At 38.6% G+C, this 13,805-nt stretch overlaps 1 protein-coding gene across 2 annotated transcripts; it reads left to right on the top strand.

The window, feature by feature from the left end:
- Positions 1-1,215: 1,215 nt before the first annotated feature.
- Positions 1,216-13,768, top strand: Ir93a (Ionotropic receptor 93a). 2 transcript variants are annotated; one of them, XM_087344775.1, is made up of 19 exons: positions 1,216-1,380; positions 1,653-1,805; positions 1,991-2,086; positions 2,799-2,948; positions 3,438-3,555; positions 3,920-4,025; positions 4,979-5,137; positions 5,257-5,424; positions 5,924-6,163; positions 6,749-6,855; positions 7,022-7,088; positions 8,208-8,276; positions 8,775-8,930; positions 9,346-9,511; positions 9,894-10,114; positions 10,674-10,854; positions 11,374-11,452; positions 12,570-12,727; positions 13,268-13,768. In XM_087344775.1, the coding sequence occupies exons 1-19, from the start codon at positions 1,278-1,280 to the stop codon at positions 13,363-13,365; spliced, it is 2,595 nt and encodes an 864-aa protein (XP_087200901.1). In that variant the 5' UTR covers positions 1,216-1,277; the 3' UTR covers positions 13,366-13,768. The 2 variants fall into 2 exon arrangements, with proteins under 2 accessions (XP_087200901.1, XP_087200905.1); XM_087344779.1 differs by lacking the exon at positions 11,374-11,452.
- The last annotated feature ends 37 nt before the right edge of the window (positions 13,769-13,805 follow it).

Below are 13,805 nucleotides of genomic sequence, written 5' to 3'. Positions count from 1 at the left end.
TTACCAATTAAGTTTCCTCATAATTTACGTTTAAGACACGATGGTGACTACACGTAGGCCTATCACGTATTTTACCTTCAGTATCTCTGCATTCTTTCTGAACTGAACTTTGTGCTTCAGACGGTTCAATAAATATTTCATCGTGTTCGTGACTTTATTACCCAATTCCTTGAACTTTATCGACGATCATTAGAAATTCATTGCTCCAATATCTTGTAATATTTTCGGCAAATTCTATCAAAAGACAATTAAATTGAACCATACATTCTTCATAAGTTTAAATCACGGATTGAGCATTTCACCTAGCATCCGCAGTCAGGGCCAGTTCTGAAAGTAATAATTGTTGAAATGGTAATCCGTTCGTTGACTTTCCGAAATGACACTGCCATAGTCATATCACATTTCTGATAAATTAGGATACGTATCCTAACAATTTTATTTATTATTTATTTAGTGTTCTGTCTGACGACAGGTCCATATGAACAGGATCCTTCCATCCTTTTCTCGGATTGGGACCTGTTCATATACGTTCTTGGCAGATGATCCAGAAGTGGTTTGCCATTGCCTTCTTCTGTGTGTGAATGGAGTAATTGTTGGGATGCCACGGAGGAAAACTCCGTGTTGCCTAGACCACGGCCTTGCCCAACACAAGTTATAAATTCGGGCACCGCCGGGAATCGAACCCGAGACCCCAGGATTACAAGGCCAGCGTTCTAACCGCTAGACCACCCTGGCTTCTATCCTAACAATAATGCATCACAAATTTCCATATTCATTTCTTAAAACATGCCGGTTGTAAAAATATCAACTCGATCGATATAACTGAGGATCGTGTCTGATCATCCTGTCGGTGGAAACGAAATTAGGAGGCAAAATCAACGTATTATGATACTCTTAGCATATCCCTAAATGTTAAAATGATATAAATCGGATTTTAACACATTGCTATAAAAAAAGTAATCGAACTTGACATATCCAGGGTTTAGTACTAGGCCATGTCGCGGAATTTCTCTGTGTTATCACACCAATCGCTTGCATTCAGGCTCAGCTCCGATTTCGTGACTCATTAAAGTTGTACATTACTTGACATTTAGGGAGCCTTTAATAAGATATGCTGAGCTACAGTGATGACTCCCACCCACGTTTGTTCCTTAAACACTGACATGAGTCGTAAGACATCGTCTTAATGCACAACGTATCTACAATTCGCAGGAAATAAACACACTTCACACAAGAAACACGTTCCTCATAGATCACCAAAACACAGCTGCCTTATTATGATGCTATTGTCGTGGACTACTATTGTACTTTTTATTACTTTCCATCAAGTTTCAAATGCAGAAGCTGATACTGATTACTCTGGGACAGTGGCCCATTTAGGTGAGTCTGAGAAATTGCAAATCATTATTCACTTTTAAGTTTTATTATCATTCATATGACTCTAAGAATAAACAGCGATGATATCCTTGAACAGCACTAAGCAACTAATCTTTGTAATGCGGAAGATCTGTTTTCTTTGTGCTAGGGGCTGAGCATTTAAATATTATTTAGACGAGCTCAGTATTAAGGGGTTTACATAAAGAACTTACGCTCATTGCCCTAAAACTTCGAGAGTATTTTGTTGTTTCTTACAACACTGTTGGTGTTTACAGCTGTAGTGATTGACAAAGAATTTAGAGGGCTGGATTATAAGAACTTGTTGAGGCAGATGAGACATTTCTTAAGGAACGCAACGCATCAACACCTCACACATGGTGAACTGATCACCAAATTCTTCACCAAAACAGACATTGCTGTTGAAAAAGGTGAGATTTATCCACATCACATTAATCTGTTTCGTTTTTGTTCTTTTTGTGCCATGAATTTTTTTCCCTCTAGAATTTGGAACATAAGCATTTGGTTTATATTGGCCTTATGGTTTTGGACTGATTGTATGGATATGGTCCAACTCCTTTGCCAATAATTACAGATTATGTCATTACTTTTTCAGATATCACTGCCTTGTTTAGCATCTTGTCATGTGATGATACATGGAAAATATACAGACGTTACCAAGACTATCATTTATTGCATCTTGCAATAACAGGTATGAAACAATTATTTCATTATATACAGTGCTAAAGTTGTATTAACAGCACATCCGTTTTTTTCAGACTATTTACCTATTCGTATTTGGAATCTTGGTCAATTAGTTGCGTTTTTTTTTGAACAGATAAAACGTGGCATTTATACATCAACAATACCTGTACAAACAAGTGTTAAACTAAGCTGTTAATATTTTGTTTCTGTTGCTTGTTATCACACGAGAGCGAATCACACTTCAATCATATTTCTCAAACGGTTTGTCGTATTAAAAATGAATCTAATGCTCTGATTAAATTCTACGAGTTTTATGTCTAGGAAAATGTTATAAGGTGAATAATTCCCATCAAACGTTGTGATTGTTTCGGGACTTAACGCGTCCGAATCTTATCGTGACTATAGATTCTGCTGATTCAGAATTTTCCTGGTTTACTCAGTCTCTGTTCAAATTGATAATGAGCGCCTTCTTCTACTTTTACACAAACGTATCTTGCATTCCAGACCACGGAAAGTTACATCCCACTGTACAATGGATCGATAAATGAAACACTATCTAATTCGTGACATAATTTACAGGCCTTGCTCCAGGAAAAGGACAGGACATGTGAGTCGCTGTTCACGAGAACAGTACCTCTAAGGACACGCGCTGCAACACCGCTCCCAGTTAGACTTCCATAGCCGGAGTAGGTTAGCAATACTAATGCGTCTGTTTTCAGAGGCGGACTGCCCTCGTTTGCCCAGGGACGATGGCCTTACTGTCCCTCTCGTGGCCGTAAACCGCGTGGCATCTCAGCTGATGCTTGATATCAAGATGTCACAACTGGCGTCATGGACCACCTCCATCCTCATATATGATGAATCTGTCGGTAAGCTGAGTGAATTCGGAAGAATGATCGTATAGCAGTACGGAATTTCCTACTTTTATTTACTAAACGTGACAAACAGACGCTTGTTGTATGACAAGGGACCGGAAATTAGAAAAAAAAGTCTCATAAAGTAAATATCACATCGACGTCTCAAACAAATAGGAGGTAATGAGATGTGGCAAGGAAATTTATTTTAAAGACAGCGAAAACCAAATTTAAAAGTAATGCCAAGGAATATCATTGCCATAAATGGAATAGTTTTATTCATCCAGCTGCCTAGGTGAGATAGGATCAGGTCGCCTGCAGCGTCTCGTTTAGGCTACTCTCTTAACATAATAGCCAGAGAAGTTGCCGTCCTATCACGGCGAATCGTGGTGAAGTTTGCAGCTGAGAACCAACTTTCAGTTGTGTTTATTAAATTTAAATAGTTGCGGTTTGAATTTATTTATTTATTAAGAAGCTTATGATGAACTCGCACTTATTCATCAGACACAGAGACGGTGCAGCGCATCATAACGAGCTTGTCTCTGCCGACACTTGGAAGGGAACGGAGTGCAGCACCAGTGGCGGTCTTCAAGGTCAATGACACCCAAAGAGAGTGGGAAAGGTACGTTCAGTTGTCAGTGCTGACGATTAACGGTTTATTTAACGTTGCTGCCAGTAGCTCAGACTAAACATAGAGTCGAAAGAAAGATTAATTAATAATGCACTGGAAATAATATCGAAGTAACCGTGGCCTATCCAGGAAGTTTCCAGGAAGAACTGAGAAAATCACAGATGTTCAGTCAGGATAGGCGATAACCAGTTGAGATTTAAACCCGGGACCTCACAAATAACACAGAGCAAAAGTTTTATTAATTCCTGTTAATTACTGCACTTTATCATTTTGATTTAGTTTCTGTATTTAGTTCAGTTCTCGCCTGTTACAGGTTTTTGCTGTTAAGAAACGATTATTATTATTATTATTACAGAAGGGCGTCCATCATGAAACTGCTGAAGGACTTCCCTGTGAACCGACTTGGTTCTAATTTTATCGTTGCTGTTTCTCATGAGGTCGTTGGCGTTATCATGGAAGTTGTAAGTTCTGTATTTACACTTTACACTAATTCAGTTACTTAGACAAGTTAAGGAAGGATTTGAGGTTTTCACGGCTGTTATTCTAAAGATGGCTGTCTCCTAGGTCGTAGCGCCGTGTATTCTGGTAGAAGTTTACCAACGTTTCAAAGGTTATTACTGTCTCCATCATCAGGGCGAATCTACCAGAGTACACGACGCTACAACCCAGAAGACAGCCATCTTCTAAGTTACGGAAGCCTTTACACAGTCATGGGGAACTTGTCACAGAAACAGCTTCCTCTCAAAAACTTTAGGCTGCACTCTTTGGATTTCATCGACCTAAATAACAGTGGTCTCGGGCAGGGAAAGTGGATTGCTAAAAACACACTTCAGTGTCTGGTATTCATACTAAATACGACAAGTGATAGGGAAATAGAAAGTAGTTATTACGCAATAAACAACAACAAATACATATAATAATTAGTTGGGAACCCTGAAGGAAATAGACTATTTTCGAGAACTAAGAGTAGATGTGAGGATGATATTAATTTTTTTAAATATGTTAGTGTGTTGGATTTATCTGGCTCAGGATCTAACCCAGTGAGATTCTTTTCAATATGGTAATTAACCCTTGATTCAATAAAACGTGGGGTATTTCCTGGCTAGCTGAACGAATTTTAGATTTCTAGAAGGGTTGTGCTCCTTCGAATTAGTTTCTGTAATTAGTCAGATACGAATAAGAAGGTTGGTTTGTTTGCTTTATTTTACTGTCTTGTGGTGTATAACCATTTTTTCTGCATAAGTTAAAATGTAAGAATATCATAAGATTAAAATAAACAGATGTTTAAATTTAAAGATGGCTGTCTTTTTGCGTTGTTGCCCCGTGTAGTCTGGTAGAACAACCCAGAAGACAGCCAACTTCAAACTCACAGTCGTGAAAACCTCAAATCCTACATTTTTTAATTTAATGACAGTGCAAGGCGGTGGGTCTGTCGCATCCAGAAACGCAGTGGCTGTACGTCATCGCCGACTCGGACGCGATAATTAACATGTCCGCATTCACATCCCTACTGAGCGAAGGCGAAAATATTGCCTTTGTTCATAACAGCAGATCCAGTGGAGTTGAGTGTGAGGTAAGAAATCGGTGAGACGCTTCTATCGTCTGGAACATTACATTCCCTGGAAATTATTGTAAGCTAAAAACGAGTAATGATGTTGGAAGAATCCTAATTTGAATTTTTTTTCTTTCCAGGGCGGGTTATTATGCCACGTGCACGAATTGCTGCAGAGCTTCGTGGAAGCACTGGGCGTAGTAATTGAGGACGAAGAGGATTTTATCTCTCAGGTGTCAACGGAAGAGTGGAACGCCATCCAGCCATCTAAGCGTAAACGCCGCTCCACCCTTCTCGACCTGATGAAAGTGAGGACAACAGTTGACTAAACCGCTAACAGTTATTTAGTTGCTACTTAAATCGATCAATCGACTATTTAGTCAATAAATGCATACGGTATTTTATCGCCTAAAATTGTTTCCAATTTCTAATATTAAATTTGTTAATGCTAATAATTTAAGATTTACTGCCATGTTTTGGAAGAATTCTGTAATTGTAACAGTGAATGTGTTCCAACTCAAAGGGGGTTGCAGAATGGGGCAGACACTAGAATAAATACGTTGTACTACCGGCAAAGGAGACAGTACGCTCCCTGAAACGTCGGTCAATAAAGGACAGCCATCTTCCTTTTCGCTGTGGAAACCTGGTCTCTCCTCACATAACGTTATTCTGGATAGTATTTTGAATAGGAACAAACGTGTTAAATTTAAGAAGTATTTCTTTGCGATCTATCGAAATATCAAATGTTCCCAGATGCTACGACTGTGCTAAAATAATTCCAATCATGATGAAGGCTATATTTTTCAGGCTCAGCTGATCGAGACAGGACGTTGCGACAGCTGCTTGACTTGGACGTTAGAAGCTGGAGACACTTGGGGGCTGGAATATCAGGAACACGAAGAAGAAGAAACAGGACAGAAGATTGTCAGGCGACTAAATCCTGTTGGACGATGGTCACCACGAGATGGTCTCAGCATGTCAAGCCACCTGTTCCCCCATCTACGAAAAGGATTCGTTGGCCGAGATCTTACCATCATCTCGTTTCACGTAAGGCTTCATGGTACAGAGGCTGTAACTCCTGCTTCTAATTCAGAAAGTTCTAGTTTTGATTTTTGGCCAGGGCATTAAATATCCTGGTATTTCCCGTGGTTTTCTTAGTAACTTCAAGAAAATAATGCGACTATCACAAAATAATCCACGGCACATTCATTCCATGTTCTTCCGAGTTCATAATATTCCTGTTATATGATGCTATATAACCTACACAGTTGGGAAAACGTCTTTAAATAATAAAATGACAATGAACGAGACAAAAGGACACCTGTCTGAAGAAACAGGCTTCCTAGAGTGATCAACTGTTACCAGCGTGAGAAAAACACTAGGCATATCTTATCGATAGAAGAAGGCGGTGAAGAAATCCTACACACACAAATTTCCTGTGCGGGATTCGAAGTCAATAAGTGAAGTCAGTAATAGGTGTCCAAGATAATAATTTATACCACAGTCAGCAATCGCAGGACAAATATTTTAGTCATTAATTGGTCCAGTGCTCTGACCAGATATACTGATTACACCTACGTTACTTTGTCATTGCTGCTTTTAACACAATGAAGTCATTTTCTCCGGTTTCAGAACCCGCCCTGGCAGATCATCAAACATAATGACACTAGTCAAATCACAGAATACAAAGGTCTGATATTTAAAATTATCGACCAACTGGCAGAAAATTTAAATTTCAGGTAAGTTCTGTTTAATTTACAGTAACATGTTATAGCTAATAGGAGTAACAAAAAACAATGTATTTTGTTCTAGATGTCAGTTTTCTTTAAATTGTCAATCAATAAACTACGATTAATATTTCATATTCCTCTTATATGTCCTGTAATCACAATATTGTATTTACAGGTACACTGTAATATTTCCAGCGAATAACATACCCGGATGGACTAATGATTCCAGTTTAATGAAGGATGTAAGTTCCTTTCATTTCATAGATCCTTGTTGCATGACGACTGTAATGGCTGCTCGCTATCCCGTAGCATAAAAATGTGTCTTACATTTTGAACTACAACATATATATATTACAAAGTGGCGGGTCATTAATCGCCCGTAGGAAAGCGCGAGATTATTCTAGACGCCTTTCATGATATCTTTGCTGTAATTCTTGCAACAGCTGAATCTTATACTGAAAAAGGATTAAGTCTTGCGCCGAGATTTGCTGCAACCGTTCGGGTATTAAAATATCTGCGAAATCTTCCATTCTTCAATAAAATCGATAATTTTTTTTATCCTCTCTGCCGGACTGTACAGCTGTTCATAATTTCCCAAGCCTGTCCTTTATTTCCGAAAAGTATAATATACAAAACCAATAAATTAAAAATACAGTTATTTCAAGTGGGATGATTAATTATGCGTTATCCTGCATTCTTTCAGTCTACATCTCTGTGAATTTGAAGCAAAATTCGAACGTGCTGGCATCTTACTTGTTAAAGCAAGACTTTTAATTCCTGAAATTTTACAATTGAGATTGCTAGTATTTTTATTACTGTTATTATCATCGTAATTATCAAAATTTTTACAAAATGTGACTGGTATACGTCCATGAATCAGGATAAAATCCTATCTCCTTGCCTCACATAACAGCTTTTGCAAAATACATTTGAAATTAATAAACAGCTACACTTTAATATATGCGCTGTTCCAAAAATAGCTGTCTTGGGTTTTCTTCGCAAGAAAAACTAAAGTTTTAAAAATTGTTTATATGAGCTTCGTGATTCAAAGAATTACTATTTACTTGTGCTATTTTAGTACGCAGCGAAATTCCTGTCACGCGTTTTCACAGCACGTTGTGAAATAGCTGTTGTGTACGTGCTTCAGCACACGAATCTAAGAAACGCTTTCACGGTTTCTTTACGATATATTCCTACACAAAGCTACAAGTCTATTATTTACTGTAATGCATAATACATCAGATATGGGCCTAAATCGGCAAAGGACATGAATAATGAATGCATGGACGTCCTTACATTTAAGAATAAACACAAATAGTGTCCCATAATGTAAAATAATATATTTATAATTTGTTTTTCAGAGCGAAGACAATAGAACTAGAGCTTTTCTTGTAACTGACAGGATTATTGAAATACTTCGCAGAAAGAAGGTGAGACTATGCGCTAACATACATAAATCTAAAGTATTAACAGTTTACTTTAATATGAAATAATATAGGTTATGGAACTCTACGGTATCCTTAATAAAACATTAATTCTTCAGTACTTACACACTAAATCAAATTTTCTGCTCCACGTGCAGTGTTTTCATAAACCGGTTTTAAAATTTACCATTCAATTTGTTATAAATCGTTAACAACTCGACCGTGGCATTAGGTTATTGCTATTATTATTCCCCATAGAACTAATAATTATAAATTTAAAAAAAAACTATGTTTTAAACATTCAATGCTTAGTATACAGCCGTCTAAATTACTCAGATTTTTTCTGTAGCAGGATCTCATATTTTCAGAGTTGAACGAAACCATTACAATTCTCCTACAGTATGTTCGAAAGAAACACTTCAATACGACTCCGAAATTAACTCAGAAGTAATCATTTGACTACTGTCACTAAAAGTGGAGTATCAGGACTTTCAATCTCGACAGGTTTTCCTTGCAGCGGGCGCTTTTGTAGTGACTCCTAACAGAAAGACTTTGGTCAACTTCACAATGCCGGTCTCCATTCAGACGGCAACACTTCTTACAGCGCGCCCTCGCGAAGTCAGCCGAGCACTCATCTTTATGCACCCCTTCACATACGGTGTAAGTGAAAGCAATTTTACGTCATTTTAACAGTTTGTGTAACACTACAACGCGATCAACGGAGCCCAGGCGAGTGAAGAAGACGGCTGAGAACTCGCAGCGTAGCAAAGTTAATAACGTTGTACTAATGACTTAGAGCAGCGCGGTAAGGAGGGTGAATTCCTTCTGTGGTCTTGAAGCATACAATTTTATGACGCGTATTATAACAGAAAAAAAACTACCATTGCAGTAAACACCGTCAAAGCAAGAAAAATTATGCGAACTGGCCGCAAATTCTCCACCAGAGGATTCGTTACTTTGTTTATAAGGGCCAGCAAGAGATATATCCTAATTTCTCTTCACACACTCGTTAAATAAGTTATTGTTATATTTCACGAATTCAGACAGAATTTCAAGGGCCAATGCTTTCTCCCAGACGTGGGCCTGCATCGCGACGCTGATCGTTATGGTGACGCCTGTTCTCAACTATTTCCACCGCCACAGTCCCTACTATGAGTACTACTCCAAGGACAATGTCAAGGGCGGTCTCAGCTCCCATTATAACTGTCTGTGGTACCTGTACGGAGCTCTGATGCAGCAAGGTTAGTGAAGACTTTCAACCGACTCTCAGCGTCCTTGGTTCCCGTTTAAATAAACATATTTTATGTACACTTAATTTATACTGTTTCTTGGATTAAGAAGGTGACTATCTTCTAGTACGCTGAACAGTATAGTCCTGTAGAAGACGATGTTCTTTTGGGTTGTGACTAGACACGGACGTTTCGGAAAATGTACCTGTCAAAAATTGGAGGAGGAAATAGAACCATGAAAGTAGAAATCCTATGGCCACGTTTCGACATCTCATCGTCCTGATGATAGAGGCAGTAAGCACGTCTCCAGAACACGGTCATCGTCATGACAATCTTGAATCTTACGCACTTCTTGGATTGCAAATGGAGAGCGTGATACATATTATTTTTCTAGGTGGCATGCATCTTCCGGAGGCCGACAGCGGACGCATAATTGTGGGGGCGTGGTGGCTCGTTGTCTTGGTTATCGTCACGTCGTACGGAGGCAACCTGGTTGCTTTCCTGACGTTCCCGAAGTATGAGGTCGCCGTCACGAACTTGGAGGAACTCTTGACGCGACGAGGAACGGTTTCGTGGGGGATCCTCAAAGACACGGCCACAGAACAGCATCTTAAGGTAAGTTCCACATTCTTTCGTGTAGTTTCTTTTAATCATGTTTAGTTAACAATATGGGCGCATTTCGTGGTTTCAGAATTAATCTCTCTCAGGAAACACAACTTCCCAAGTTTATCATTTATAAATACTTCCTATTTATATAGAATGACCAACTTTTAAAACTTTATCGAAATTTGTTACCATTTACATAACATATGCGACATATAATTTCAATATGTTCATTGTGATTCTGACTATCAACTCAGTGGAAATGTGTATGTTCACGTAATAAATAACAACTAATACATTTCTTTGTAGAGTTTAACGTTTTCACGGCGGTGAGTCTGAAGATGGTTGTCATCTGGGTTGTTGCGCCGTGTAGTAATGTAGAAGTTTTCCGACGTTTCAGAGGTCCTTGCTGACTTATCACCCTGATGAAAGAGGCAGCAAGTACCTCTAAAACGTCGATAAACTTCCACCAGACTACACGGCGCAACAACCTAGAAGACAGCCATCTTAACACATTTCTTATTCCGAAATATCAGAACTGAAGAGTAGAAATTTGTGTGTTGGAAAATAGGAGATGGATTACCCCAAATACAAGTCACTGTTCGAGGGTGCCACAATACACGAAGAACAAGATGACGACCTAGTGTCCCGAGTTCGAAGCGGTTCGCATGTTTTTATCGAGTGGAAGCTGAACCTTCTGAAAATTATGAAGAAGGAATTTCTTAGTAAGAACAGCTGTGACTTTGCCCTCGGTGAGTTCTATTGAGTTCCAGTTTTGTTTTGGATTCTTGCCACCAAGAGCTTTAACTTTCCGAACGTGACCTTCAGATGCGTTTTTCAAGGCTCGCCAGGTTTCTAGAGAAATCGTAATTTTTACAACTGTCGGCTACTTCCTCCTCCTCAGCCTGCTGAGTAAGGCAGAGCCACTGATAAATATCCGAGATGGTATAGAACAGAACATCCGAAGCGACTACGCCTTGGTTAATTTAACAACGCTTTTTCAGTTACCGAAGTCACGTAGCGTTAAATAACAGGATTGTCTTAAATGATTTTTATAAAATATGGAAATGGTGGAAGTTTTCTAAGGTACAATTACAGAGTTCTTCTATAGGAACTGAGGAAAATAAGGAATATCTGCGGGAACAGTCGGTATAGGGACCTTCCGAATATTAATAAAGTAAATGTACTTAAATGAACGTATTCAAGCAACATGAGAATGAGTCAATACGAACCAAAACGTGCGTCTGGAACTGGTGTTACTTATATTCTAGGAGATGAAGAGTTTCTGGAAGAACAGGTGGCAATGATGATGCAATTCGGGAGTCCATACCTCGGTTTGGTGAACAGAGAGTAAGTACCGGCCGTCGTGGGTTTTTGTAATATTTTTATTGGCAACTTAAAAGACGGGCCACTGTGTATCTTAACGCTTTAAACTACCAGTAAAAAGCGTTTTGAAAGATTTAAACGTTTGAGAACGAGAATGAGGATTGTACTAAAATGTGGAGAATAATTAATTGGTAAAATTCTTGCTAGAAAGCTAAACTGAGATGGGCGGGACATGTAGCGCGCATGGATGGGACAAGAGGTGTGCACCGGGTATTGGTCGGGAAACCTGAGGGGATGAGACCGCTAGGGAGACCTAGACGTAGATGGGAGGATAATCTCAGGCGGGATCTATGGAAGATAGAAGTTGAAGGAGACTGGATTTTGTTGGCCCAGTTCTGGGTCCGGTGGAGGGCTTTTGTTAGTTCGGTGATGAATATTCGGGTTCCGTAATCCATCTAGTTAGTTAATTATGATCATCTAATGATCGGGGCGTTAGGGTGTTTATCGCCAACCCCCTGCCCATTTATTTATCATTCCGTATATTTTAAACCATTAAATATTAACATATTTATAACAACGATTTTTATACGGTTTTAAGTCGTGGTTTCTTACATCGATAAATGTCATAAATTACAATTGTTTGAAAATAAAGTTCTCGGAATAATATCTGGACCTAAGATGGACGAAGTTAAGTGAGCTATTATAAAGAGGGGTTTCCTTATTAATACAAGTCATCAAATGTTTTAAATCTAACGTAAGCTTGAAAGATATGAGAATATTCATCACCCTGATGACGGAGGCAGTATGACCTCTGAAACGTTGGTTAATATCCACCAGACTACACAGCGCAACAACCCAGAAGACGGAAATCTTAAAAATCTTCAGAATACGATGAGTTTGTAATGTAGCTCGGATGTAAAAAGACAGGAGCATGCATTATTTTGATGAAGAAACCTGCTGGAAATAGACCGCTTGAATAATGGCCGAGGGGATTGGAGGATAAGATCAGGATAGACGTTGTGGAATGTGTCGTGAGAATGGAATGTGGATAGAATTGGCTGGTGGGTGGTTGGGCGTTGGTGTTGGTGTTGGCGGTGTTCTATAGGATATTTGTTGGATAATATGTGTTATTTTGGTGCAGGCTTCGTCGTATGCATCAGGCAGGTCTCATCTACAAATGGTACCTGGAATATTTGCCCAGAAAAGATCGCTGCTGGACCACCAACCGACTTTTGCAAGCTACTACCCACACTGTGAACCTGGACGATATGCAAGGTTCATTCTTCGTGCTTGGGCTAGGTGAGAATAGAAATGTTCTAATTTAGGTACTAGTAACAGAATTACGTAAATAGCATATTTCACGCCGTTGTCTGCAGTCTGAACTCCATAGATCTGACAGAATTTCAATGGAGACATTGCCATGAAATCGTTAAAAAAAATGTCATAAGAAATGAACTTTTGAAAAGGAAACATAAATTCACTGTGCACAATAGCCAACCACACAAAAGAATTAATTTTTGATGGCTGAATCTTGAGAATAATTACATGGTACTATCTGATTTTTCCCAAGTAAATGAATAATGCAGACTTCTTTATAAAATTTTGAATCTGAGAAGCTACTCGCACACACAAATAACACTTGATTATGGAGTTTGGTTCTATACAAAATTTAGTTTCTTTTTCTATACTGACCTACGTAAAGTGGTTAAGGAATATAGAGAATTAAGTTTCCTTTACTTTCCAAATTTCTGATTACATTTCAATTATCTAATAATGTTTGACGTAATCTTATAAATTCAAATGCGTTTAATTTCTCATTAACGACTCATTATGTTTCAGGATGCGCCTTCGCAATGGTTCTCATCTGTATGGAGCAGTGCTACCACACGTACAAGATATCTAAAGAGAAACGAGTGATAAAACCATTTGCATCTTAGCTTTTTGTCCAAAACGTTTTACTGAATTGCTGTCTTGAAGAATTTTATTATCAATCTTTCAACGTGAAGTTACTGACGGAAGTTTTGATGGAAAATATACATATATTAATGTAAACTGCATGCTTTATTTTAAATAATATGGCTGATGAGTGGCGAAGGACGTGGAAGTAAGAATTTGTGACATTATTCAAGGTAATATCCCGGCATTTTCCTGGAGGTGCTGAGTAAAACAACAAAAAACTTCAGTCAGAATACATAATTTTCGGACCCTGGGACTTTCCGAATAAAAACGGAAGCGATAATCAGTCAGCCTCGATGCTGAGTGAAAGTAAATATTTTACGACATTGAGACATAAACTCTGGTGTTTCAGGTAAACAGAATGTGTGTCCCACTCAAAGTTCACAAGAGAGAAAAATTATATGAAGTAACCAAGTTTTAT

The sequence above is a fragment of the Zootermopsis nevadensis genome, unplaced genomic scaffold, assembly GCF_977971745.1.
Source record: "Zootermopsis nevadensis isolate Lab colony 2312 unplaced genomic scaffold, Znev_1.0 Znev_ptg000001l, whole genome shotgun sequence".
Classification (NCBI taxonomy): domain Eukaryota; kingdom Metazoa; phylum Arthropoda; class Insecta; order Blattodea; family Termopsidae; genus Zootermopsis; species Zootermopsis nevadensis.
The sequence above is the reverse complement of the archived record's forward strand: the minus strand, read 5'-3'. Positions and strand labels throughout refer to the sequence as shown.